This window comes from Ascaphus truei, unplaced genomic scaffold (genome assembly GCF_040206685.1).
Source record: "Ascaphus truei isolate aAscTru1 unplaced genomic scaffold, aAscTru1.hap1 HAP1_SCAFFOLD_929, whole genome shotgun sequence".
In the NCBI taxonomy this organism is placed as follows: Eukaryota; Metazoa; Chordata; class Amphibia; order Anura; family Ascaphidae; genus Ascaphus; species Ascaphus truei.
This window is the reverse complement of record NW_027457268.1, coordinates 115,622-143,297: the sequence shown is the minus strand read 5'-3', so window position 1 is coordinate 143,297 and position 27,676 is coordinate 115,622. Positions and strand designations below refer to the sequence as shown.

At 52.6% G+C, this 27,676-nt stretch overlaps 1 protein-coding gene across 3 annotated transcripts; it reads right to left on the bottom strand.

The window, feature by feature from the left end:
• Positions 1 to 301: 301 nt before the first annotated feature.
• On the bottom strand, positions 302 to 27,641 carry LOC142486518 (battenin-like). Of its 3 annotated transcripts, XR_012799010.1 has the most exons (12): positions 26,648 to 26,997; positions 25,702 to 25,798; positions 25,199 to 25,289; positions 24,382 to 24,450; positions 23,527 to 23,606; positions 22,933 to 23,018; positions 11,383 to 11,455; positions 5,200 to 5,343; positions 2,694 to 2,781; positions 1,770 to 1,816; positions 1,112 to 1,180; positions 302 to 357 (listed from the first exon to the last, which is right to left on the bottom strand). XR_012799010.1 is itself a non-coding variant. In XM_075585093.1 (11 exons), the coding sequence occupies exons 1-10, from the start codon at positions 26,721 to 26,723 to the stop codon at positions 1,799 to 1,801; spliced, it is 822 nt and encodes a 273-aa protein (XP_075441208.1). In that variant the 5' UTR covers positions 26,724 to 27,641; the 3' UTR covers positions 302 to 357; positions 1,770 to 1,798. The 3 variants fall into 3 exon arrangements, 2 of the variants coding, with proteins under 2 accessions (XP_075441208.1, XP_075441209.1); XM_075585093.1 differs by lacking the exon at positions 1,112 to 1,180 and having other exon boundaries at positions 26,648 to 27,641; XM_075585094.1 differs by lacking the exons at positions 302 to 357; positions 1,112 to 1,180; positions 1,770 to 1,816 and having other exon boundaries at positions 2,696 to 2,781; positions 5,191 to 5,343; positions 26,648 to 26,817.
• Positions 27,642 to 27,676: the final 35 nt, after the last annotated feature.

The window sequence follows — 27,676 nt, the reverse complement described above, 5'->3', positions numbered from 1 at the left end:
CAGATCTTCCGGATTCTGAGACAGCGAAGGGAAGAGCGAGAGACAAACACCCCGGCCTGGTACAGCATCTGATACCTGAGAGAGAGCGGGAGAGAGCGAGAGAGAGGGAGAGAGAGGGAGAGAGAGGGAGAGAGAGAGCGGGGAGTAAGGGAACGTGATAGGGAGATGGGAGGAGAGGGAGGAAGAACAGAAAAAGAGGAGCAATGGGGCTGGGGTGTATTAGCCACTGCTGCTGGTGGTTATTACCCCCCAGATAATGGGTCAGTTGTTGGCAGTATTACCCCGGGGGTATCAGACTTACCAGCGATACTGCTCCGAGTGACTCATAGAGATGTTTGGGAAATACATCAACTCAAACTGAGAGAGACGGGAACATTAAACATATTAATACCCCCAACCCCACTCACACCCCCATCTCTGCCCTTTCACCCCCACACACCCATCCATCGCCCCTAACACACACCCAGCACCCTCTCCCTCCCTCACACACACCCACCCAGCACCCTTCTCCTCCCTCACACCACACACCCAGCACCCTCTCCTCCCTCATACCCACACACACCCAGCACCCTCTCCTTCCCTCAAACCACACACACCCATCCATCGCCCCTAACAAACACTCAGCACCCTCTCCTCCCTCACACCACACACACACACCCACCCAGCACCCTCTCCTCCCTCACACCACACACCCAGCACCCTCTCCTCCCTCATACCACACACACACCCAGCACCCTCTCCTCCCTCACACCACACACACCCATCCATCGCCCCTAACAAACACCCAGCACCCTCTCCTCCCTGAAACCACACACACCCATCCATCGCCCCCTAACAAACACTCAGCACCCTCTCCTCCCTCACACCACACACCCAGCACCCTCTCCTCCCTCACACCACACACACACCCAGCACCCTCTCCTCCCTCACAGCACACACCCAGCACCCTCTCCTCCCTCACAACCACACACACAGCACCCTCTCACCACACACACAGCACCCTCTCCTCCCTCACACCACACACACACAGCACCCTCTCCTCCCTCACACCACACACACACCCAGCACCCTCTCCTCCCCAATCCTCCATCATAAAATCACCCAGACTTACCAGCCCCTGGTTAATGAAATATTCAGCAAAGTAAACAATGGACAGGGGGGCCATATATTTCAGGAGAGACTGAGAGAGATAGAGAGAGAGAGAGAGAGAGAGGGGGAGAGACTGTCAGAGAGAGACTGTGAGAGAGAGGGAGAGACTGTCAGAGAGACTGTCAGAGAGACAATAACAGACTGTCAGTGTAGCAGGCTGTCAGAGAGAGACAGCGTGTGAGAGAGGAGTGAGATACTATCAGAGAGAGAAGACTGTCAGAGAAAGAGACTGTGTGTGAGTGAGAGAAAGCGAGAGAGAATATCTGTCAGAGAAAGAGACTGTGTGTGAGTGAGAGAAAGCGAGAGAGAATATCTGTCAGAGAGAGAGACTGTCAGAGAGAGAGAGAGAGAGAGAGAAGAGAGAGAGAGAGAGAGAGAGAGAGGAAGAGAGAGAGAGAGAGAGAGGGAGGGAGGGAGAGGGAGGGAGAGGGAGACTGCAGTGCAAGTCAGAAAGCAAGAGAGAGAAGGGAAAAAAACACAGGAGACGGATAGTGAAGAAAGCAGGGAAGAGAAAGACAGGTTAAAAGACTGCAAGGAGAGAAAGACAGCAACCAAAACCTACAGACTGTCAGTAAAAGGTGTGTGACATAAACATCCTGTCTCCTTGTCTCCTGTCTCACCCGAATGATCTGCCACTTCTGTGTGAGCGTCAAAGGTGAGCTCCTTCCTAAATGAGAGTGCACGGGAAGAGAAGAGACAGCCCATGAGAGGTCACACACTATCCGTCTCTCCTCTCTGCACTCTTTCTGCTGGTAGGAGTGGAGCGATGCTCTGCCTCTTATTCTGCTCTGCTGGTATGAGCGGAGCGATGCTCTGCCTCTATCTGCTCTGCTGGTATGAGTGGCGAGATGCTCTGCCCTCTATCTGCTCTGTTGGTATGAGTGAAGCGATGCTCTGCCCTCTGTAATGCTCTGCTGGTATGAGAGGAGCAATGCTCTGCCTTCTATCTGCTCTGTTGGTATGAGTGGAGCGATGCTCTGCTCTCTATCTGCTCTGCTGGTATGAGTGGAGCGATGCTCTGCCCCTCTGTAATGCTCTGCTGGTATGAGAGGAGCAATGCTCTGCCTTCTATCTGCTCTGTTGGTATGAGTGGAGCGATGCTCTGCTCTCTATCTGCTCTGTTGGTATGAGTGGAGCGATGCTCTGCCTTCTATCTGCTCTGTTGGTATGAGTGGAGCGATGCTCTGCCCTCTATCTGCTCTGCTGGTATGAGTGGAGCGATGCTCTGCCTTCTATCTGCTCTGCTGGTATGAGTGGAGCGATGCTCTGCCTCTATCTGCTCTGCTGGTATGAGCGGTGAGATGCTCTGCCCTCTATCTGCTCTGTTGGTACGAGTGGAGCGATGCTCCTCTGCCCTCTGTAATGCTCCTGCTGTATGAGTGGAGCGATGCTCTGCCTTCTATCTGCTCTGCTGGAATGAGTGGAGCGATGCTCTGCTCTCTATCTGCTCTGCTGGTATGAGTGGCGAGATGCTCTGCCCTCTATCTGCTCTGCTGGTATGAGTGGAGCGATGCTCTGCCCTCTAATGCTCTGCAGTGCAGTACCTGTCTCCTGCAGTGAGGATTCCCCAACTGGCGAGGGAAGGGTCCATCGAGGGAGAGAGGGCGGGGGGGGAGCAGCAAGAAGAAATAACTGAAAGGGAGAGAAAGAACATGAGAGAAAGTGAGAGGAGGAGAGAGGGAGAGAGAGATGAGAAGGAGAGAAGGAGTAAAAGAGAGAAAGATAAGGACAGAGAGAGGAGAGGGAGAGAGAGCAAAGTGGGGGGGGGGGAGAGAGAGCAAAGTGGGGGGGGGAGAGAGCAAAGTGGGGGGGGAGGGAGAGAGCAAAGTGGGGGGGGGAGAGAGCAAAGTGGGGGGGGGGGTGAGAGAGAGAGATGAGAAGGAGTAAAAGAGAGAAAGATAAGGACAGAGAGAGGAGAGGGGAGAGGGAGCAAAGTGGGGGGGGGGGGGGGGAGAGAGCAAAGTGGGGGGGGGAGAAAAAAGGGGGGGGGGGGGTGAGAGAGCAAAGTGGGGGGGGTGAGAGAGCAAAGTGGGGGGGGGGAGAGAGAGCAAAGTGGGGGGGGGGAGAGCAAAGTGGGGGGGGAGAGAGCAAAGTGGGGGGGGGGAGAGAGCAAAGTGGGGGGGGGGGGAGAGAGCAAAGTGGGGGTGGGGGGAGAGAGCAAAGGTGGGGGGGGGGGAGAGAGCAAAGTGGGGGGGGGAGAGAGCAAAGTGGGGGGGGGGGAGAGGGCAAAGTGGGGGGGGAAGAGGGCAAAGTGGGGGGGGGGGAGGGCAAAGTGGGTGGGGGAGAGAGAGCAAAGTGGGGGGGAGAGAGAGAGCAAGAGGGGGGGGGAGAGAGAGCAAAGTGGGGGGGGATGAGAGCAAAGTGGGGGGGGGGAGAGAGCAAAGTGGGGGGGGGAGGAGAGAGCAAAGTGGGGGGGGGGAGAAAGAGCAAAGTGGGGGGGGGGAGAGAGAGCAAAGTGGGGGGGGGAGGAGAGAGAGCAAAGTGGGGGGGAGAGAGCAAAGTGGGGGGGAGGAGAGAGAGCAAAGTGGGGGGGAGAGAGAGCAAAGTGGGGGGGAGAGAGCAAAGTGGGGGGGAGAGAGCAAAGTGGGGGGGAGAGAGAGCAAAGTGGGGGGGGGGAGGAGAGAGCAAAGTGGGGGGGGAGGAGAGAGAGCAAAGTGGGGGGGAGAGAGGGAGGGAGAGAATGAGTAAAAGAGAAAGATAAGGACAGAGAGGAGAAGGAGAGAGAGCAAAGTGGGGGGGGGGGGAGAAGAGAGAGGGAGGGGGAGAGAGAGAGGGAGAGAGAGAGGGAGAGAGAGAGAGAGGGAGGGAGATAGAGAGAGAGGGAGGGAGATAGAGAGAGAGGGAGATAGAGAGAGAGGGAGGGAGATAGAGAGAGAGGGAGGGAGATAGAGAGAGGGGGAGGGAGATAGAAGAGAGGGGGAGGGAGATAGAGAGAGGGGGAGGGAGATAGAGAGAGAGGGAGGGAGATAGAGAGAGAGGGATGGAGAGATGGAGGGAGGGATGGAGAGATGGAGGGAGGGATGGAGAGATGGAGGGAGGGAGGGAGAGATGGAGGGAGGGAGGGAGAGATGGAGGGAGGGAGGGAGAGATGGAGGGAGGGAGAGATGGAGGGAGGGAGAGAGAGAGAGAGAGAGAGAGAGAGAGAGAGAGAGAGAGAGAGAGAGAGAGAGAAGGACAGAGAGAGGAGGAGAGAGGGGGAGATAACAAAGGGGGGGGGAGAGGGCTAAGGACAGAGAGAGGAGAAGGAGAGAGTGAGAGTGCAAAGGGGGAAAGAGAAAGAGATAAGGACAGAGAGAGGAGATGGAAAGAGGGATAGAGAGCAAAGGAGAGAGAGAGAGAGATAAGGACAGAGAGAGGAGAAGGAGAGAAGGAGTAAGAGAGAGAAAAAATGAGAGTGGGGGAGAGGGAAAGATAAGTGAGAGAAAAGATAGAAATAGAGAATGATGAGACCTGTTTGCTGTGCAGCTGATATCACTTTACCTCTGATTCTCTTGGAGAATATACCACGAGAGTCACCCCAAAGGCGGCCCCCCAAAAGAGAATCTCCCCACTATGCTTCCTCTTTACTGCTCCTGTCCACTAAGCATCATCAAGAAGAGACAGACACAACTTCAATGGCCTGGGGTTGGTCTGCACCCCCCCCCCCCTGTATCTCTGCTGTGGGGGTCTGTTTGCTGGGCAGCTGATCTCACTTTACCCCAGGCTCTTGGAGATGATGCCACCCGAGTCGTCCCAAAGGCGGTAGCCAAAGGGTGTCAGCCGTTTGCTGATGTTACAGCTGCTCTGTACAATCTGAAACACCCCAACCTTCTCATCCCCCTGCCCCCTCTGTTTCCACTTACCCACTGTTACAAAGTATGTTAATGTTTATCTTATTGTTTTTCACCCTCCAACCCTATTACGGAACATGCTGGCGCGTTATAAATAAATGATAATGAGACTGAGAGAGATGTAGAGACAGACAATGAGTCAAGGCGTACACGGAATACTCTAACAAGATGCTCACACTCACTAAACATCACGGGTGTGTAACTCGCTCACCTCACTCACCTTATCAGCAGCAGAGCGGGTACCAGGAGCATCACCAGCAGAGAGTTACGGGGGGAGAGACCCGCCTCGGTGATCCCCAAATACAAGAGGGCCCCCAACAATCCAGATCCTCCAGTACCAGAGGACCAATATAAAACCACGGCACTGGGGGGATAGAGATGGAGGGGGGGGGGGGAGATGGAGGGGAGGGGTAGTGAGGGGAAGGATGGGGGAGGGAGTGAGGGGAAGGGAGGTGGGAGAGTTAGGGAAAGGGGAGAATGAGGGGCAAGGGAGGAGTCAGGGGAAAAGGGGTGGGATGGGGGAGAGATTGAGGGGAAGGGGGGAAGCGACAGAAAGGCGGGGAAGTGAGGAGAGGTAGGAGTGAGGGGGAAGGGGGGAGTGAGATGTTTAGGTTTTCAAGTTGAGGTCTGGAAGTCTAAGTTAAAATTACATGGAATACACATACAGTACACGCAAACATACACAATGTGATGTAGCCAGAGGCGAAGTGTTTGAAGGGAGGTATTTAGGACTAAGCACTTTCCTAAGCTTGTACCCCTTCTCCTCACCTGGGGACTAATTAATGGGACACTGCTTTAAACAGCAGTGCAGGCAGCTCCGAAGCCCATGCTGTTTTCTGAACAAGGCTCAGACCCTGAGCGCGTCACACAGAGAGGCTACACGTGCTGCTGCTGCTGGCACAGGTACAGGGCTCACACCCTGAGCGCGTCACACAGAGGCTACACGTGCTGCTGCTGCGGGCACAGGTACAGGGCTCACACCCTGAGCGCGTCACACAGAGAGGCTACACGTGCTGCTGCTGGCACAGGTACAGGGCTCACACCCTGAGCGCGTCACACAGAGAGGCTACACGTGCTGCTGCTGCTGGCACAGGTACAGGGCTCACACCCTGAGCGCGTCACACAGAGGCTACACATGCTGCTGCTGCTGGCACAGGTACAGGGCTCACACCCTGAGCGCGTCACACAGAGGCTACAAGTGGTGCTGCTGGCACAGGTACAGGGCTCACACCCTGAGCGCGTCACACAGAGAGGCTACACGTGCTGCTGCTGGCACAGGTACAGGGCTCACACCCTGAGCGCGTCACACAGAGAGGCTACACGTGCTGCTGGCACAGGTACAGGGCTCACACCCTGAGTGCGTCACACAGAGGCTACACGTGCTGCTGCTGCTGGCACAGGTACAGGGCTCACACCCTGAGCGCGTCACACAGAGGCTACACGTGCTGCTGCTGGCACAGGTACAGGGCTCACACCCTGAGCGCGTCACACAGAGAGGCTACACGTGCTGCTGCTGCTGGCACAGGTACAGGGCTCACACCCTGAGCGCGTCACACAGAGGCTACACGTGCTGCTGCTGCGGGCACAAGTACAGGGCTCACACCCTGAGCGCGTCACACAGAGGCTACACGTGCTGCTGCTGGCACAGGTACAGGGCTCACACCCTGAGCGCGTCACACACAGAGGCTACACGTGCTGCTGCTGCTGGCACAGGTACAGGGCTCACACCCTGAGCGCGTCACACAGAGGCTACACGTGCTGCTGCTGCTGGCACAAGTACAGGGCTCACACCCTGAGCGCGTCACACAGAGGCTACCCGTGCTGCTGCTGGCACCGGTACAGGGCTCACACCCTGAGCTCGTCACACAGAGGCTACACGTGCTGCTGCTGCGGGCACAGGTACAGGGCTCACACCCTGAGCGCGTCACACAGAGAGGCTACACGTGCTGCTGCTGCTGGCACAGGTACAGGGCTCACACCCTGAGCGCGTCACACAGAGGCTACACGTGCTGCTGCTGCGGGCACAGGTACAGGGCTCACACCCTGAGCGCGTCACACAGAGAGGCTACACGTGCTGCTGCTGGCACAGGTACAGGGCTCAGACCCTGAGCGCGTCACACAGAGAGGCTACACGTGCTGCTGCTGGCACAGGTACAGGGCTCAGACCCTGAGCGTGTCACACAGAGAGGCTACAAGTGCTGCTGCTGCTGGCACAGGTACAGGGCTCACACCCTGAGCGCGCCACACAGAGAGGCTACAAGTGCTGCTGGCACAGGTACAGGGCTCAGACCCTGAGCGCGTCACACAGAGAGGCTACAAGTGCTGCTGCTGCTGGCACAGGTACAGGGCTCACACCCTGAGCGCGTCACACAGAGAGGCTACAAGTGCTGCTGCTGGCACAGGTACAGGGCTCACACCCTGAGCGCGTCACACAGAGAGGCTACAAGTGCTGCTGCTGGCACAGGTACAGGGCTCAGACCCTGAGCGCGTCACACAGAGAGGCTACAAGTGCTGCTGCTGCTGGCACAGGTACAGGGCTCACACCCTGAGCGCGCCACACAGAGAGGCTACAAGTGCTGCTGGCACAGGTACAGGGCTCACATCCTGAGCGCGTCACACAGAGAGGCTACACGTGCTGCTACTGGCACAGGTACAGGGCTCACACCCTGAGCGCGTCACACAGAGAGGCTACAAGTGCTGCTGCTGCTGGCACAGGTACAGGGCTCACACCCTGAGCACGTCACACACAGAGGCTACACGTGCTGCTGCTGGCACAGATACAGGGCTCACACCCTGAGCGCGTCACACAGAGGCTACACGTGCTGCTGCTGCGGGCACAGGTACAGGGCTCACACCCTGAGCGCGTCACACAGAGAGGCTACACGTGCTGCTGCTGGCACAGGTACAGGGCTCAGACCCTGAGCGCGTCACACAGAGAGGCTACACGTGCTGCTGCTGGCACAGGTACAGGGCTCAGACCCTGAGCGCGTCACACAGAGAGGCTACAAGTGCTGCTGCTGCTGGCACAGGTACAGGGCTCACACCCTGAGCGCGCCACACAGAGAGGCTACAAGTGCTGCTGGCACAGGTACAGGGCTCACACCCTGAGCGCGTCACACAGAGAGGCTACAAGTGCTGCTGCTGGCACAGGTACAGGGCTCAGACCCTGAGCGCGTCACACAGAGAGGCTACAAGTGCTGCTGCTGCTGGCACAGATACAGGGCTCACACCCTGAGCGCGTCACACTGAGAGGCTACAAGTGCTGCTGCTGGCACAGGTACAGGGCTCACACCCTGAGCGCGTCACACAGAGAGGCTACAAGTGCTGCTGCTGCTGGCACAGGTCAGGGCTCACACCCTGAGCGTGCCACACAGAGAGGCTACAAGTGCTGCTGCTGCTGGCACAGGTACAGGGCTCACACCCTGAGCGCGTCACACAGAGAGGCTACACGTGCTGCTGCTGGCACAGGTACAGGGCTCACACCCTGAGCGCGTCACACACAGAGGCTACAAGTGGTGCTGCTGCTGGCACAGGTACAGGGCTCACACCCTGAGCGCGTCACACAGAGGCTACAAGTGCTGCTGCTGCTGGCACAGGTACAGGGCTCACACCCTGAGCGCGTCACACAGAGAGGCTACAAGTGCTGCTGCTGCTGGCACAGATACAGGGCTCACACCCTGAGCGCGTCACACTGAGAGGCTACAAGTGCTGCTGCTGGCACAGGTACAGGGCTCACACCCTGAGCGCGCCACACAGAGAGGCTACAAGTGCTGCTGCTGCTGGCACAGGTACAGGGCTCACACCCTGAGCGCGTCACACAGAGAGGCTACAAGTGCTGCTGCTGCTGGCACAGGTACAGGGCTCACACCCTGAGCGCGTCACACACAGAGGCTACACGTGGTGCTGCTGGCACAGGTACAGGTCTCACACCCTGAGCGCGTCACACACAGAGGCTACACGTGCTGCTGCTGCTGGCACAGGTACAGGGCTCACACCCTGAGCGCGTCACACAGAGGCTACACATGCTGCTGCTGCTGGCACAGGTACAGGGCTCACACCCTGAGCGCGTCACACAGAGGCTACAAGTGGTGCTGCTGGCACAGGTACAGGGCTCACACCCTGAGCGCGTCACACAGAGAGGCTACACGTGCTGCTGCTGGCACAGGTACAGGGCTCACACCCTGAGCGCGTCACACAGAGAGGCTACACGTGCTGCTGCTGCTGGCACAGGTACAGGGCTCACACCCTGAGCGCGTCACACAGAGGCTACACGTGCTGCTGCTGCTGGCACAGGTACAGGGCTCACACCCTGAGCGCGTCACACAGAGGCTACACGTGCTGCTGCTGGCACAGGTACAGGGCTCACACCCTGAGCGCGTCACACAGAGAGGCTACACGTGCTGCTGCTGCTGGCACAGGTACAGGGCTCACACCCTGAGTGCGTCACACAGAGGCTACACGTGCTGCTGCTGCGGGCACAAGTACAGGGCTCACACCCTGAGCGCGACACACAGAGGCTACACGTGCTGCTGCTGGCACCGGTACAGGGCTCACACCCTGAGCTCGTCACACAGAGGCTACACGTGCTGCTGCTGCGGGCACAGGTACAGGGCTCACACCCTGAGCGCGTCACACAGAGAGGCTACACGTGCTGCTGCTGCTGGCACAGGTACAGGGCTCACACCCTGAGCGCGTCACACAGAGGCTACACGTGCTGCTGCTGCGGGCACAGGTACAGGGCTCACACCCTGAGCGCGTCACACAGAGAGGCTACACGTGCTGCTGCTGGCACAGGTACAGGGCTCAGACCCTGAGCGCGTCACACAGAGAGGCTACACGTGCTGCTGCTGGCACAGGTACAGGGCTCAGACCCTGAGCGCGTCACACAGAGAGGCTACAAGTGCTGCTGCTGCTGGCACAGGTACAGGGCTCACACCCTGAGAGCGCCACACAGAGAGGCTACAAGTGCTGCTGGCACAGGTACAGGGCTCACACCCTGAGCGCGTCACACAGAGAGGCTACAAGTGCTGCTGCTGGCACAGGTACAGGGCTCAGACCCTGAGCGCGTCACACAGAGAGGCTACAAGTGCTGCTGCTGCTGGCACAGATACAGGGCTCACACCCTGAGCGCGTCACACTGAGAGGCTACAAGTGCTGCTGCTGGCACAGGTACAGGGCTCACACCCTGAGCGCGCCACACAGAGAGGCTACAAGTGCTGCTGCTGCTGGCACAGGTACAGGGCTCACACCCTGAGCGCGTCACACAGAGAGGCTACAAGTGCTGCTGCTGCTGGCACAGGTACAGGGCTCACACCCTGAGCGCGTCACACAGAGGCTACAAGTGCTGCTGCTGCTGGCACAGGTACAGGGCTCACACCCTGAGCGCGCCACACAGAGAGGCTACAAGTGCTGCTGCTGGCACAGGTACAGGGCTCAGACCCTGAGCGCGTCACACAGAGAGGCTACAAGTGCTGCTGCTGCTGGCACAGATACAGGGCTCACACCCTGAGCGCGTCACACTGAGAGGCTACAAGTGCTGCTGCTGGCACAGGTACAGGGCTCACACCCTGAGCGCGTCACACAGAGAGGCTACAAGTGCTGCTGCTGCTGGCACAGGTACAGGGCTCACACCCTGAGCGTGCCACACAGAGAGGCTACAAGTGCTGCTGCTGCTGGCACAGGTACAGGGCTCACACCCTGAGCGCGTCACACAGAGAGGCTACACGTGCTGCTGCTGGCACAGGTACAGGGCTCACACCCTGAGCGCGTCACACAGAGAGGCTACAAGTGCTGCTGCTGCTGGCACAGGTACAGGGCTCACACCCTGAGCGCGTCACACAGAGAGGCTACACGTGCTGCTGCTGGCACAGGTACAGGGCTCACACCCTGAGCGCGTCACACACAGAGGCTACAAGTGGTGCTGCTGGCACAGGTACAGGGCTCACACCCTGAGCGCGTCACACAGAGGCTACAAGTGCTGCTGCTGCTGGCACAGGTACAGGGCTCACACCCTGAGCGCGTCACACAGAGAGGCTACAAGTGCTGCTGCTGGCACAGGTACAGGGCTCACACCCTGAGCGCGTCACACACAGAGGCTACACGTGGTGCTGCTGGCACAGGTACAGGGCTCTGCTAGTAACGAGCTCCGCTGTCCAGCTTGTAGATAGTAATTAACAAGGTGTTAGCACTCGAGAGAGAGGAGCTGGGGACTTTGTTTTGTTCTTGTTTTTGCTTTATGCCCCGGGATTATAAACGTGGTAAACGAATCCTGTGTTTCCTGCCAGTAGAACAGATACACCCATGTACAGACACACCCATGTGCAGACACACCCATGTGCAGACACACCCATGTACAGACACACCCATGTACAGACACATCCATGTACACACACGGATTTCGTACCTATTGAAAAACGCAGTGAGGCTCAGAAATGTCACTTCTCCCAAACCTGCCGAGACACTGGCAAACACCACGCCTGGGACAGAAAACAAAGGGTTAACTCCTGACCACACACCCTGCATCAAACCCCCATCACCACATAGCTCAGTCCAGGCCCCACGCAGCAAATTATTTTGGGGTGAGGTGGGAGACCAGGATGCAGTATGGTTGAAGTACTCAGACATTGAACCACTTCTGTTAACCCCTTAACAGTCCTGCAGCGTCCTGCGTTGCAAAACAAAACTTTTATGATTGCCATCTCCTAACTAAACGTACACACAATATACAGTAACAGAGTAGCACTATATACAGTGGTGGTGTACAGTATATATTTCTAAGATGTCACCTCATTTCAATAACAGACAGGGGACAGTGCGATATGGTGCTGGCTGCAATAATTCCTCCGCTGATGTAACATTTGTCACTTTTCCCGGACTTGGTTCAGAATCAAATTGTTATTGCAGTTTTGTGTAAAAATAGTATTAAAAAAATATATATTACAATATGAAAGCAAGACATATAAAGAAATTATTTGTTCCTTTTTTTGTCACATGTATAGTCAGAAAATAGCTTTTGTTTGTGTTCAGGCCTATACTATATATACACACATAGATATATAGTGAGAGAGTTCCCTGTTGGAACTGCGACATCAGACGCTCTGACATTAAGTGGCAGGAAGGTAGCAATGGTTGTTCACAGTGTATAGTGGCACTTGTGCAGGTAGCTTCAGCCATGCTATGAAAGCTTGAACTACATACACGGCAAAAGGTACAGTACTTGCCAACATGCAAATAACATGCAAATAAGGACGGCGTGGGAAGCAAGGCCTCAACCCCCAAATATGGAACACCCCATAAAGGAACGTCCCTCATTCTGCGGAGGCTGGAAAACCCTGTGCCTGGCAGTGTTCAGGAAGACTGTATGAAGGCAGAGGGTGCTATGAATCCCCGGGGCTTAAATAAAAGCTGTTATTCAAACCTCAAGCTTGCCACCTGCAATGTCCAGACAGTCTCCAGTGAAGCAGCACTGTACAAACTAGAGGATGAGCTTGGAAGGATTACTTGGGGTATTGTTGGCCTTAGTGAAGAAGAAAAGATGAAGGCCTGAATTGGACACCTGTTACATTACAGAGGTAAAGATAATGGAAGGATCAGTGGTGTCGCCTTTATCTTCGACAAGAGAAAAGCATTTGATTCTCTTTAAACCATTGCGAATTTAAAGACATTAGGGAGACATCATTTTGAAGACACAGACCTTGATATTATAACGAACATATACGGGAACGTCACATGAACCATTAGATTACATGAAGATACAAGCAAGATAAGTATCAATAAGGGAGTGCGGCAATAAGGCACTGTGTCACCAAAGCTTTCCACTGCAACACTTGAAGAATTGTTCCCATTGAATTGGGAAGAAAATGGAATAAAAATCAACGGTGAATACTCGAGTCACCTACGATTTGCAGATGACTTTGTTATTTTTGCCACAAGTCCAGAAGACCTCCAGCAGCAAATCAGAGAACTCGCCGAAGCAGGGAAGAAGGTGGGCCTCCATATTAAGCTCAGCGAGACAAAAACAGAGAATATTATACACAGCGGTGTAAGAGGGAGATCTGGTTGCAGTGGATGCTGAGAGGAGGTGGGATAGTAAGATAAGGGGGAGGCTGCCTACTATGAAAATTAACAGTGGGGGCATCATACAGTATGCTACTCTACTGAAATGTGAAACCGGCCTAGACGATCAGAGACATAAGTGGGGGAGTGGAATGGGACAAGACAGTGTATGGAGTGGCGGATTTCCCAGGAGGCCGAGTAGGCTATAGCCTAAAGTGGCAAAAAAACATTTTGGGGGACGCCAATTGTTTGGGGAGAAAATGTGTGTGTGAGAAAGCATTACCTTTTCCGGAGCGGGCTGTAGCATCGCGTCGTCATGGCGACCCAAAGCCAAATGATTCTGCAACGCCACATGACGACGTGTTGCCATGACAACGTGGCGTCACATGACGCCGTGACGTCATGAGGTCGGACGCTGTGGAGGAGGGCCACCCCAGAGCCTACAGGCGGCGGAAGGGTAAGTTTGGCACTGGAGTGCATGTGTACTCTATCTATATATAAAATGGTTACCAGGAGATAATGCATACTGTATATACATGCATACACACACACACACATATATTTATTGGACATATAAACAATTTGTTGGTCCAATGAAAGGTTTCATACCACCCACTCAGTGTCAGATTTCCCGTTAGTCCCGGGCCTAAGGCGGCAACATTTTGGGGCGGCAAAAATGCCCTCTCCCATTTCCATTTGCCGCTCTCTCAGGCCTTTTAGACCTAATGCGAAGGGACTTACCTGCGCCGGCCGCCTCCGTTCTGCCGCCCTGCTTCTCCTTCAAAATCGAGCGTCACTACCGACGGCACACGGCATCTCATTACCATGGCAAGCGTGCCGGCGCGACGTTGTGACGTCACGTCACCATGGTAATGCGACGCCGTGGCGTCCGCAACGTCATTTGACGCTGGATTCTGAAGGAGAAGCAGGGCGGCAGAACGGAGGCGGCAGACACAGGCAAGTTGCCTACGGGCGTCAGATTCATAATTCCGCCGCTGCACCCGTCCCCTCACACCTCCTTTGCTATTGTACTAAATGGAAGAAAGGACGCGCCCTTCTTCGCCTAGCAAGAAAAAAGTGATGTTCAAGAAACGTGTCAACTCTTCAAAGATGGATATAAATGGAACAGAACTAGAAGAAGCTGAAGACTATGTCATGTATCAAAGGAAGAATTCAATGTAATACATGTCATGTGCTTCACCAGCGCAGTACAGCGCACGGTGCGCAGAACATAGGAATTTTACAGACACGGTCCCTAAACCAGGTGGGCTTCCAAACTATGTTTTTGGTGCCTGAGACACCGGGAGATAAAGGGACTTACCCAAGGTCGTAAGGAGATGACACCAGAAGTTGAACCAGGCTCCCCCCTGAGTGTCATTGTTTACCGAGTCAGTATCTTTACTCGCTGAGCAACTCCTTCTCCTTAGGTTTGTTCTAACACTGCTACAATTTGGGAAATAACTAACTTGTGGAAACAGCCATGGGTGCCACACGTGCTGCAACGTATAGTATGCATACCTCTACCTCGGCTGGTGGGGGAAGCAAATAGTGTTCTCGGAGGCAATGGATGAGTATAGAGCACATGTGGCACTCTGGCTTCGATATATCGATGATATCCTCCTGTTTTGGGATGGATCACCTGACAAACTCTTGGGAGTTTGTGGATGTACAGTACTCAATCATAGTGATTTCAACCTTAGGTTGGACATGCAATTGCAGCAAAAATGAAGTGGTCTTTTTAGGTTTAGTCATTGAAAATCAAGGTGAATATATCAAAACCTCAACACGTGGAAAATTAACAACAACAAATAGCCCATTACAGGCACACATTCTGTATACAGTATGCCATCCATAGTCAGGGATATAACAGTAGAAAAGCACAGAAATTGTTTGGCTATATCCACTTACAAAATACAAGCTAAACATATGGTGGAACCCTTCCAAGAGAGGAGTTACAGCAGAACTTGTATTATGAAAGGGTATAAGAACGCAAAAGCAAAAGTTCATTAGTCAGTGTCCGAAATGGGTACATTTTTTTTGTGAATTTGGATCTGCAGCGGATCGGACGGTTCCTTTGGTCCACGGATTTCAGTGGATCAATCACAAAAAGGGCGATTCGTGGTTGGCGGATTTTTTTTATTATTACTAATACACCTGGTGGATTCCGCAACACGTGGATGGATTTGTAGAATCCAATCCACGTATCCAGCAATCCGTTGGTGAATTCTTAAGAATCCGCGCAACGGATTGCGGAATCCGCGGATTGGATTCTACAAGTACATCCAGGGGTTGTATCCAATGGCGGTTTTTGATGAATCTGCGCGGATTAAAAACCGGCCAAATCCGTCCTCGGATTGTACACCGCGAAACAGATTTTTGGTGGAAAATTTGAGAAAATCCGGGAAACGAATTTGGGCGGATTCACCCATCTCTTGTCATATGTTAAATCAAACCCTGTGGATCCCCTAGTATCTATACTGGGGAACAAAAATTAAAATGTACAGGTATAGAGAATGTTGTTTTAGGAAATAGAATAGGAGATTTGGACAAAATCATCTTACAGAACGAAGCTCATGGATATTTGATTAGGGCAGTTTGGACTCAATGAGGAGATTAATTATGCTTTCTATAAAGGTCATCTCTTCTATAATTGTGCAAAATAGTGTTATTATAGTTCAGGAAATTAATTTTTCTATATTATATACATAAAGTTATTTTGCGTGAATTTCCGGTGAGGTGACATATAAAAGGCCAACAAGTGAAGCATGGTGAAGCAGCCTGGAAGAAGCCCCAGTTGATGGGGGAGGCGAAACGCGCATCGGCAGTGTACATCGTCACCACGCAAGTTGAAGGATACTGTTAAGACTGGTGTGCTATACTGGCTTCCTCGAGATGGATCAAAGATGTGAGATCCAAATGCCTAAGAGGGCAATGTGCGGTGAGAAAGATATGTAATACACTGCCCTACAAATTATTTTGGACGAGCAAAACGGCAACGACGCACCTCACGTGGTAAAACACACAGCCTTCCAGGAGGCAGACGGTACAACTCACCGTTTGCTTCACAAGCTTAATAAAAAGAAGAAAGTTCTCAAGAGAAGCCAACAAGAGGCATAGAGATATGAAATAGATGAGATGTCTGTTATCGAATGGAGATGTGTGATACTGCACCTGTACATAAAAGATGGAGGATTGATTGTGGAGCGATATCTGGGAGAACGCGTCCAAAACATCTATATGTACTATAACCAAAGAAAACATTTATAAAATTATATATCAATGGTCTCTTACACCAAAACGGCTCAAACAGATGTATCCCGAATCCTCCGATCAATGCTGGAGAGGGTGTGGATCAGTCGGGGATATGGTCCACATTTGGTGGAACTGCCCAATTATACCAAAATTTTGGACAAATATACAGGAAATTATTGACACTATAACCGGGGTCGAGATCCCTTTAGATCCCCTAACCGATCTGTTGGCAAAACCAATAGAGGACCTGAACCACTCCACGAGAAGGTTAATCTCTCATATTATGACTGCCGCCAGATGCTCGGTGGCTGCTGCCTGGAAGAGTCCTCTTCCCCCCCTCCAGGTTAACAGTAGAAAGGAGGCTCGATGAGATAATGCTAATGGACAGGTTAACAGCTTACCTCAAGCAATCCACTTGATTGTTCTACAAAACTTGGGAACCCTGGATTAATGTCTGATTAATGACTGCCACATGATAGGTGATTAAGGATTAATGATCAATATTTAGTATGTACCAACTACCGGATAAATATATGCTTCTGAGCTGGAACGGTGCTTTCCTTTCCCCCCCCCCCCCCCCCTCCCTCCCCTGTCTCTCTCTCTATCTCTGTTTCTGTCTTTTTGTTCTGTTTAGTTATGTAGAAAAAGAGGAGAGCAAAAACAGTGCACTGCCAGGGAGCCAGGTGGTGGAAAAATATAAAAGTCTATTTATTCAGCAACACTCAGTAACATGACCCCAAATAGGGTGAGACAAAAACTCCTACGCGTTTCGGACCGCTGGACTATTTCTCACAGATTGCACGCCATCTGGATGTACCATGAAGGATTATTAAGGACAGATGGAGTGGGTAAGATTTATTTCATTATTCAATTTGTGATTTCTATGGATGAGTACCATTGATAGCACTGTGAGGTCTCCAATGAGGTCACACTAGGGTGCTTTTCAGCATCCCAGTTTGTTACCTTCAGGAGACGGGTGTTTTAGTGACTCACATATCACATTGCATCATTATACCCACTCCGTTATTTACTCTGCCCATTAGTCCTGATCAATTATTATGGACATTTATGTTTGAGGTTCCACCAACTTTGGAGAACCCATTTCACCATATACCCATATATGTTTAGTTATGTATACTTCCTGTATATTTTTCTTTTGTAGTGCTGGGTACTATATTGTAAAAAATGTTTGGGTGTTATTTGGAACAATACTACTATATATTATCATTTGATTGCATGGCCTGACTGTTTGGTTGCTGTCTACTATTATTAGTATTATTATTATTGCTACTGGTACTATTAATGGCACTATTTTCACTATCATTATTAGTAATAGTGTATATATTATTTTGATTATTGTTATTATTGTCCTGATTTGTTTCTGTCTTTGTCTCTGTTACTATGCTGTATTTCTGGAAAAACTAATAAAAACTATTTGAAACAAAAAAAGACCAAGACAACTGTCACGTATACCACTACCAGTGTGCACGTGTGTGTGTGTGTGTGTCTTTGTGAAAGGAGTTAATAACATCCAGCTGGCTCACTTACCTCCCTGCAGGGCACTAAACATGATCAATGCCTCCCCAAAAACCGCCACACTGCACCTCAATTACGCTGCCACCACCAGGAATAATTTAAGATCTTACCCTCAGGAGTCCTTGGTCCCCTGTTTGCCAGAAACAAAATGTAATTAAACACATAAACCCAATGTAGCAAAAGGTGTCCGAAAATGCGGTTAATCTCTTCAAAAAGGTACCAGGCTCAATTACAGCCCAAAAACCGTACTTATTACATTTTAGAAATGCAATATAAATAAAACGGGTTAGTGCTTGTTACAGAAATGAAAGGATTCAAAGACATACAATATATATATATATATATATATATATATATATATATATATATATATATATATATATATATATATACAGTGTATATATATATATATATATATATATATATATATATATACACATACACACACATACATATATACAGACAGTTAAATAAAATTAAAGGGAATACAATAGAAAGCCTAATATGTTATCACCTACTCGTGAAATGTGAGCATTCCCGTGTTCTTGGTGGGACTCCCTTCCAGGGGAATCCTGATTTAGGCGTTCTCAAATCCCACTTAAAAAGATACCACTCTGACAAGAAAAATATAAACGGTCCAACCGTTTGTGGGGCGTCTTATCTTCCACTCATCAATCTTCCGGGACACTTATATGGCTGGGATAGAAAGCATGATTTTAAACCCAAATGAATCTGAGAGTATAAAATCACTCTCTCCCTGTAACAACTGGAACAATGTTACCTGCGTCCTGGCGTTCGGATGCTTTTGCCGCGCGCCTGAATACCTATAACTGGGCGAGGGCAGCCTCTCATATGTAATATCATTATAGCCGTGTGTTTCCGCGCATCACAAATCTAGATGTTACAGTATATTATTGGGGAATGGGAGCCGGCCGCGACGAAGTCCCCATCAGCGTTTGGCCGCAGAGGGACCCTGCCTGCAGTCGCTCTGCCGCTGGACACTCAGCCACCGGCCGCAGAGGGACCCTCCCCGCAGTCGCTCTGCCGCTGGACACTCAGCCACTGGCCGCAGAGGGACCCTCCCCCATAGCCGCTCAACTGCTGGACACAGCCACTGGCCGCAGAGGGACCCTCCCCCATAGCCGCTCAACCGCTAGACACTCAGCCGCTGGTCACACAGGGACCCTCCACTGCAGCCACTCCGCCACTGGAAACTCAGCTACTGGCCGCACAGGGACACTCCGCCACTGGACACAGCCACAGGACGCAGAGTGACCCTCCCTGCAGCTGCTTTGCTGTTGGACACTCAGCCGCAGGCCACAGAGGAAGCCTCACTGCAGCCGCTCCATCGCTGGACACTCAGTCACCGGCCACAAAGGGACCCTCCCCCACAGCCGCTCCACCGCTGGACACTCAGCCACCGTCCGCACAGGGACCCTCCCCCACAGCCGCTCCACCGCTGGACACTCAGCCACCGCCCGCACAGGGACCCTCCCCCACAGCCGCTCCACCGCTGGACACTCAGCCACCAGCTGCAGAGGGACCCTCCCCCGCAGCTGCACCACGCTGGACACTCAGCCACTAGCCGCAGAGGGACCCTCCCCCGCAGCCGCACCGTGCAGGACAGTCAGCCACCGGTCGCTTAAACTATAAGGTAAGTTTTAGGGTACAGGGTTAACTTGAGGGGTTATAGCGATTAACGCGAGGGGTTAACTTTAGGGGTTTTAGCGGTTAGGGTATGGGTAAGCTTAAGGGGTATTAGCTGTTAGGTTAAGGGGTATTAGGGTAGTGGGGTAAGGTTTTTAGGGTAGGGTGTAACATTAGTATTAGGGGTTAAGATTAGTGGTTTGAGGGTAAAGGGTAAGGTTAGGGACTTACCTTAGCGGTGAAGCGGTCGGCGGCCGATTGTCGCGGTAAGGCAACTAAACACCTGTGTCATTTAGTCGCGGCGAAACGGCCACGATATTATTGCATGTTGTATAATGGGAATTATCCAACATTTTGGGAAACTAGTCCATGGCGCCCCCTTCTATCGGCTCTCCGAGAACTAGTCCATGGCGCCCCCTTCTATCGGCTTTCCGAGAATTAGTCCATGGCGCCCCCTTCTATCGGCTTTCCGAGAACTAGTCCATAGCGCCCCCTTCTATCCGCTTTCCGAGAACTAGTCCATGGCTCTCCCTTCTATCGGCTTTCCGAGAACTAGTCCATGGCTCTCCCTTCTATCGGCTTTCCGAGAACTAGTCCATGGCGCCCCCTTCTATCGGCTTTCCGAGAACTAGTCCATGGCACCCCCTTCTATCGGCTGCTTTCCGAGCACTAGTCCATGGCGCCCCCTTCTATCGGCTTTCCGAGAACTAGTCCATGGCGCCCCCTTCTATCGGCTTTCCGAGAACTAGTCCATGGCGCCCCCTTCTATCGGCTTTCCGAGAACTAGTCCATGGCTCTCCCTTCTATCGGCTTTCCGAGAACTAGTCCATGGCTCTCCCTTCTATCAGCTTTCCGAGAACTAGTCCATGGCGCCCCCTTCTATCGGCTTTCCGAGAACTAGTCCATGGCGCCCCCTTCTATCCGTTTTCCAAGAACTAGTCCATGGCGCCCCCTTCTATCGGCTTTCCGAGAACTAGTCCATGGCTCTCCCTTCTATCGGCTTTCCAAGAACTAGTCCATGGCGCCCCCTTCTATCGGCTTTCCGAGAACTAGTCCATGGCGCCCCCTTCTATCGGCTTTCCGAGAACTAGTCCATGGCGCCCCCTTCTATCGGCTTTCCGAGAACTAGTCTATGGCTCTCCCTTCTATCGGCTTTCCGAGAACTAGTCCATGGCGCCCCATTCTATCGGCTTTCCGAGAACTAGTCCATGGCGCCCCCTTCTATCGGCTTTCCGAGAACTAGTCCATGGCGCCCCCTTCTATCGGCTTTCCGAGAACTAGTCCATGGCGCCTCCTATCGGCTTTCCGAGAACTAGTCCATGGCGCCCCCTTCTATCGGCTTCCCGAGAACTAGTCCATGGCGCCCCCTTCTATCGGCTTCCCGAGAACTAGTCCATGGCGCCCCCTTCTATCGGCTTTCCGAGAACTAGTCCATGGCACCCCCTTCTATCGGCTTTCCGAGAACTAGTCCATGGCGCCCCCTTCTATCGGCTTTCCGAGAACTAGTCCATGGCTCGCCCTTCTATCGGCTTTCCGAGAACTAGTCCATGGCGCCCCATTCTATCGGCTTTCCGAGAACTAGTCCATGGCGCCCCCTTCTATCGGCTTTCCGAGAACTGGTCCATGGCGCCCCCTTCTATCGGCTTTCCGAGAACTAGTCCATGGCGCCTCTTATCGGCTTTCCGAGAACTAGTCCATGGCGCCCCCTTCTATCGGTTTCCCGAGAAATAGTCCATGGTGCCTCCTATCGGCTTTCCGAGAACTAGTCCATGGCACCCCCTTCTATCGGCTTTCCGAGAACTAGTCCATGGCGCCCCCTTCTATCGGCTTCCCGAGAACTAGTCCATGGCGCCCCATTCTATCGGCTTTCCGAGAACTAGTCCATGGCGCCCCCTTCTATCGGCTTTCCGAGAACTAGTCCATGGTCCCCCCTTCTATCGGCTTCCCGAGAACTAGTCCATGGCGCCCCCTTCTATCGGCTTTCCGAGAACTAGTCCATGGCGCATGCTATCGGCTTCCCGAGAACTAGTCCATGGCGCCCCCTTCTATCGGCTTCCCGAGAACTAGTCCATGGCGTCCCCTTTTAATCGGCTTTCCGAAATCTGCTGCTCAGGAATTTACGACTTCCCTCTGAAAAGTAACACCTGTACAGGGTCACCGGCCACTTCACTGTAAACATGGTCCTCCTTTTTAGTGTTTCATTGGCCCATTAACGCAAACGCCATGACGGCTCCGGTTACCTCCCCCCCTCCCCACGGGAGATGGTGAGTTCTCTAAAAAGGAAAGTATGGAAGCGCCTTGGTTATTGGAGAGTTCACACAACCTGTTCATCGCTGTATCGTGACAACAACGGAAAGGAAGCTGGGAGGATGAAATCAGAACATGTGTGGGAGCGACGTGGAGAAGAGAGGCTGTAACCACAGGACCTGTGAGATCATTGGGGGGGCTTCATCCAGCAGTGGGGAGACCAGGGCTGGAAAGGAGGATATTTATATATGTAGCAGATTCCCCCTCCTTACCTCCGTTGAGGGGGAACTGATGCTTTGAGCCGCCGGAGAGCCACGCTGGGTCGGGACATTTTATAATCTCGCACATGCGCAGAACAGGCGCGCATGCGCAGAGGATGCCGAGTTGCGGCGGCCATCTTAAAATGGCTCCGCAAGGGACTACAAGTCCCAGAATCCTCTAGGCACAAGACAAGGTATTAGCGCGAAACGGCCCGCGCGGGTCAGTCGTGAGGGAGTCGGCAGAGAGGACAGACGCGTCCAGGGAGCTAGTAAGCCCTCGATCCTCCAGACAGTTGAGTGTTGTAGGGAAGGCCCTAGATAGGGACCCTTCCTCTTAGAGACTCCTGACTCAAGTCACTGTGCCGTCAGACGGACGCCACGCGGCGACCTGTGGCCTGCAGTCGGGACCAGACTCAGAGCCCACCATAGACATTACGGGAGACACTCCTGCTGGAGCTCCCACACAAGGCGGATCATCACCCGTAAGGCGAGAGGGGATTTGGCAGACCCCACGTCGTGGGATCACGCTGCGGCCCTGCCAAATCCAGATCTTCACCATACCCATACCCTGGTTGTAGCCAGGGTGGTACCCACCGTGCACCACCACAACACAAGGGGGGTAGCGCTAACTCAAATTTGTGTGGGCCTGCTCATGTGGACATCGGGTTACAGGTGCCATGGGCACCCTCAGTACTTTGGGGGGACTCACTCTTGGTGTTGGGTATTGTCTGGCTATTGTATTGGAGCAGAGTTATCGTTATACGTGTGTGTTAGTAAACCAATTGTTATATACCTGTGTGTATTATTTCCTACTGTAATCGGTTCCTGTGAGGGGTTATCCCGCTGCGCTGGGATCCCTCATAGGTGGAGGCGCTGTACCCAAGGAAGGAAGCTCACCCCAGGCTCCCAGGGGCGGAGGATTAGGCCTCCTGTGAGCCAAACACACACACACTCACCTAGTAGACTCAGGGTAATCTGAGTTGAAAAGGAGACAATTAAAAAACTCCCAGTGGCTGCGAAGATGCAGAGAGACACCCTGTAACTGAGAGAGACAGAGACAGGGAGACAGTCACTGATCGATACAGAGATATCCTGTAACTGAGAGAGACAGTCCCTGAGGGATACAGAGACATTCTGTAACTGAAAGAGACAGAGACAGGGAGACAGTCACCGAAGGATACAGAGACATCCTGTAAGCGAGAGAGACAGAGAAACAGTCCCTGAGGGATACAGAGACATTCGATAACTGAAATAGAGTGTCACTGAGCGATGCAGAGACATTCTGTAACTGAGAGACAGTCACTGATGGAGAGAGAGAGAGACACCCTGTAACTGAGAGAGACACCCTGTAACTGAGAGCGACAGTCACTAAGGGATACAGAGGCATTCTGTAACTGAGAGATACACCTTATAACTGGGAGAGAGAGACACAGTCACTGATGGAGAAAGACACTGTAACTGAATGAGAGACAGTCAGTGAAGGAGAGAGAGAAACACCCCAAGACTGAGAGATAGAGAGACCGCCCCTGAGACCTCTCACTGTCCCTCACTTGTATGGGATAAGGTGGATGTAGAACGGAGCCATGAGCTTGATGATCAGTGTGGGCAAAATATCAGCTAGAAGCACAGCCTGAAAAAGAGAGAGGGAGGAGGGGAGGGGAGAGAGTTAGGGAGGAGGGGAGAGAGTTAGAGAGAGGGGGAGAGAGAGAGAGAGAGTGAGAGAGGGAAGAGGGGAGAGAGTTAGAAAGAGAGGTAGGAGGGGAGAGAGAGAGAGAGAGGTAGGAAGGGTGAGAGTTAGAAAGAGAGGTAGGAGGGGAGAGAGAGAGAGAGAGAGGTAGGAGGGGAGGGAGAGAGAGAGAGAGAGAGGAAGAAAGGAGGGGAGAGAGTTAGAGGGAGAGAGAGAGTTAGAGAGGGAGGAGGGGAGAGTTAGGCTGCGTCCACGCTGGCGCTGAGCGCGCTTGGCGCGTTTACATTAGTGAATGTAAATATGAATACCCACGTTCACGCGGCGTGCGCTCGTACCCATATGCTCACCAATGCTAGGTGAGACAGATAAAATTGATTTCAGGCGCGCTGAAGGGTCACATGACCCATCAGCAACGAATCAGCGCCAGTCACTGCATGGCCACGCCCCCAGCCATGCCCCCCGCTCGCGCTTGAAAAAAATATGCAGGACAGCCAAGCGCTCGTGCGTGGAGAGTTGGTGACGCGCCACAGCAACGCGCCAACCACGGTAAGTGAGTTGCAGAGGCCTCGCGCTCCACCAGCATTTAATTTAAATGCCAAGTGCCCCCCCCAAAAAAAATCCTACGCACCCCCCACTTTGCGCACCGCTGATGTAATGGACAAAGAGAGAAACTGAGCGAGAGGGGGAGAGAGAAGAGGAAGAAAGAGCGTCTCCTTACAGCGGTGGAGATCTGGTTACAGTCGTATCGGCTGCTGTTAGAGGACTGAGGGTGGCCGGAAACGCTGACCTGGGGGAAAAACACAGAGACCCCTCATCAGCTCTGCCGCTGACTCTGTGTGACCTCGGACACAGTTACTATACTTCCCCCCGTAACACAACCTGCCCCGGCTCTGCCACTGACTCTGTGTGACCTCGGACACAGTTACTATACTCTCCCCCGTAACATAACCTGCCCCGGCTCTGCCACTGACTCTGTGTGACCTTGGACACAGTTACTATACTTCCAACCGTAACATAACCTGCCCCGGCTCTGCCACTGACTCTCTGTGTGACCTCGGACACAGTTACTATACTTCCCCCCGTAACATAACCTGCCCCGGCTCTGCCACTGACTCTGTGTGACCTCGGGTACAGTTACTATACTTCCCCCGTAACATAACCTGCCCCAGCTCTGCCACTGACTCTGTGTGACCTCGGGTACAGTTACTATACTTCCCCCGTAACATAACCTGCCCCAGCTCTGCCTCTGACTTTCTGTGTGACGCTCGGACACAGTCACTTTACTTCCCCCCGTAACATAACCTGTCCCGGCTCTGCTGCTGACTCTGCGTGACCTCGAGCACAGTAACTTCACCTCCTTCCTTCCTGTGCCTCATTATGACCCCTGCTCTGCCACTGACTCTGTATGTGACCTCGAGCAGTCTCAGTATCTGAGCTCTGACTGTAAGCTCCTGTGACGAGGGGCCCCTCATATTAGCCGTCCTGAGTCTCTGCCTGCCCTGGGTGTCTCTTATTAGAGCGCAGGAACCTCTCACCGTGGAGGTCTCATTGGTCTCTGTCCTCAGTATGTCGTGGGCAGCGCTCAGCATCACAGCATAGGCAAAGTTATTGCACAGGCCCAGTAACCTGAGAGACAGACGGAGAGGGAGAGACACACAGTGTGGGAAAGAGAGAGACAGTGTGTGAGAGACACAAAGAGTGAGGCAGAAAGATAGCTCAGCGACACAATGTTGACAAGGGTAACCTGACATACGGAGAGAGCATGAGAGTGTCAGATGTATTAAAAGTTCGGTGACATACTGAGCAAGTGTCCGAGACATCCAGAGAGACCACAACAGAGCAGATCAGTCTTACAGAGAGTGTCAGATCGAGGGGATTCATCAGCGTGTGAGAGCGCTGATCAGCAGTGACAGTTCCCTGATCGGCAGTTTAATGATTAACCCCCGCAGCGATAAAGAGAGAGTGTTCTGGAGACAGCAGCCTGTGGTGAGACCGCAGCAGCCAGCACAAGACAGTCACACAGCAACAAAACACGTACCAAAATCCTGCCAAGTTCCTCCAGTGAGACCGTTTCTCTGCCCGGGTGCCCGGGAGAGCGCGGCTCTCCTCCTCCTCCTCATCTTCCTCTTCCTCATCTGCAGTAAAGCACAGTATAGAAGTGGCAGTGTATATCAGCTCTGCAAACTACAACATATCCCTCACTATAGTGTCACTCCTAATAACCATGTACTTCCCGTATATCACTCACACTGTATGTAGCGCTGTACATAGAATTGTGCAGGCAATAGGACTCCCTGCCCCGCAGAGCTTGCAATCTAAGACTGCTGCCCCTGGGATTCCAACTGGGTTCACCCACTTCAAAGGCAGCACTCTTATAATGACACGCCTCCTTCAGCCTGTTGTAGCTTTTAATGCTCAGACCCCTCGTCTCCCTGGGGGAGTGTAAGAAATCCTATTAAAAGACGCCATCACCTGTCACCATACGGATACCTATAGGGGACATCATCTGTCACACTACGGGTACCCATAGGTGATATCACCTGTCACACTCTGCATACCTATAGGTGACTTCATCTGTCACACTGTGAATACTTATACAGATATAGCAGACCTCGTTGCACCCGTTAGCGTTAGAACGTTAATTAACGGTAGTTCTATGGGAAACAATAGTTGAGGAGATAACGCACGTCTGCTAAATCTAAGTGACATCAATTGTCGCCAAGGACAGGGGACATCGGGATTTCAGCTGGTTCACCCCGTTCAAAGGCATCGTTCGGACCACTAAGCTACTTCCACTATAGATACCTATAGATGACATCATCTGTCATCCTATGAATACCTATAGGTGACATCATGTGTCACCATACAGTTGAAGAAGAAACCTCGGAGGTTGCGAAACCTTTGTACCCGATCATTTAATCTATGAAGAACTGTGCACTACACGGTATTATTACACCGGTAATGACATCTACTTCCCGTCTCACCTTCCCGGTCCGAATCAGAGCTCCCCCCCTTGCTGATTCCCCTCGTCTCCATCTCTGATCCCCTCCCACCACCCATTACAAAGGGTTAAATGCCCCAGCTGCAGCTCTCCAGCACTTCCCGGAGCCGGCGGCGGACTTCCTGCTTTGCCAGGGACACGCCTGCTGCACGGTTACCATCGCCAAGGCTGCAGATCCTTAAAGAGGCAATCCCCGCCGTGGGATATTGTGCAGCAGACTATCCGCTGCTCTTTTTTATTGGAAGGAACTTTATGTGAAGACCTGGGGCGGAAATAAAACACATGGGAGACAGAGAGACAGATTTAATGTATCCATCGCGTGTTCGCTCTCTCACTTTTCCACTTCCTTCTACCCCTTGTTTCTGCAGAGACCTGCGCTCTGTTCATCTACCGGCTCTTGATTCCAATTTGTGCTCCTCCTTTTCCTCTCTCAGCCTCGCTGCAGACTCGGACAACCTGGCTATGAAGTACAAGTCTGCCCTATCCTCCTGCCCTATGCTCCTCCTCTTGAGCTACATGCCCCGCTTTCTCTCTGCCGTTCTCACTCTTCTAACCCCAGACCTTGGCTAAAATTCCCACACGCGCATGCTGCGTTCCTGCATTCGCTCCTCTTAACGCCTCAGGAGGAAATCTCACACTCTCGCTGACTTCCTTCACTACAAATTTATGCTATCCTGTTCAACTCTGCCCTCTCCCAGGCTAAACAAACCTACTTTTCTTCACTAATCAACAATCACAAGTCTAACCCACAGTGACTCTTCTCTGTCTCTCTTCTCTACTCAGACCACCATCTGCTACCCGTTTGTCTTATTCCATTTCACCTCAGGACTTCTCTGACTATTTCAAGACAAAGGTGGATTCCATTTGGCAAGACATCCCTTCTGTATCCCCCTCCCTTCCTACACCTCTTCCTAACTCTCCTCCTGCCTTCCTTGACTCTTTTCCCGTTGTCACAGAGGAGGATGTGTTGTTGCTGATCTCTTCTTCTCCCTCTACCACTTGCCCTTTTGAC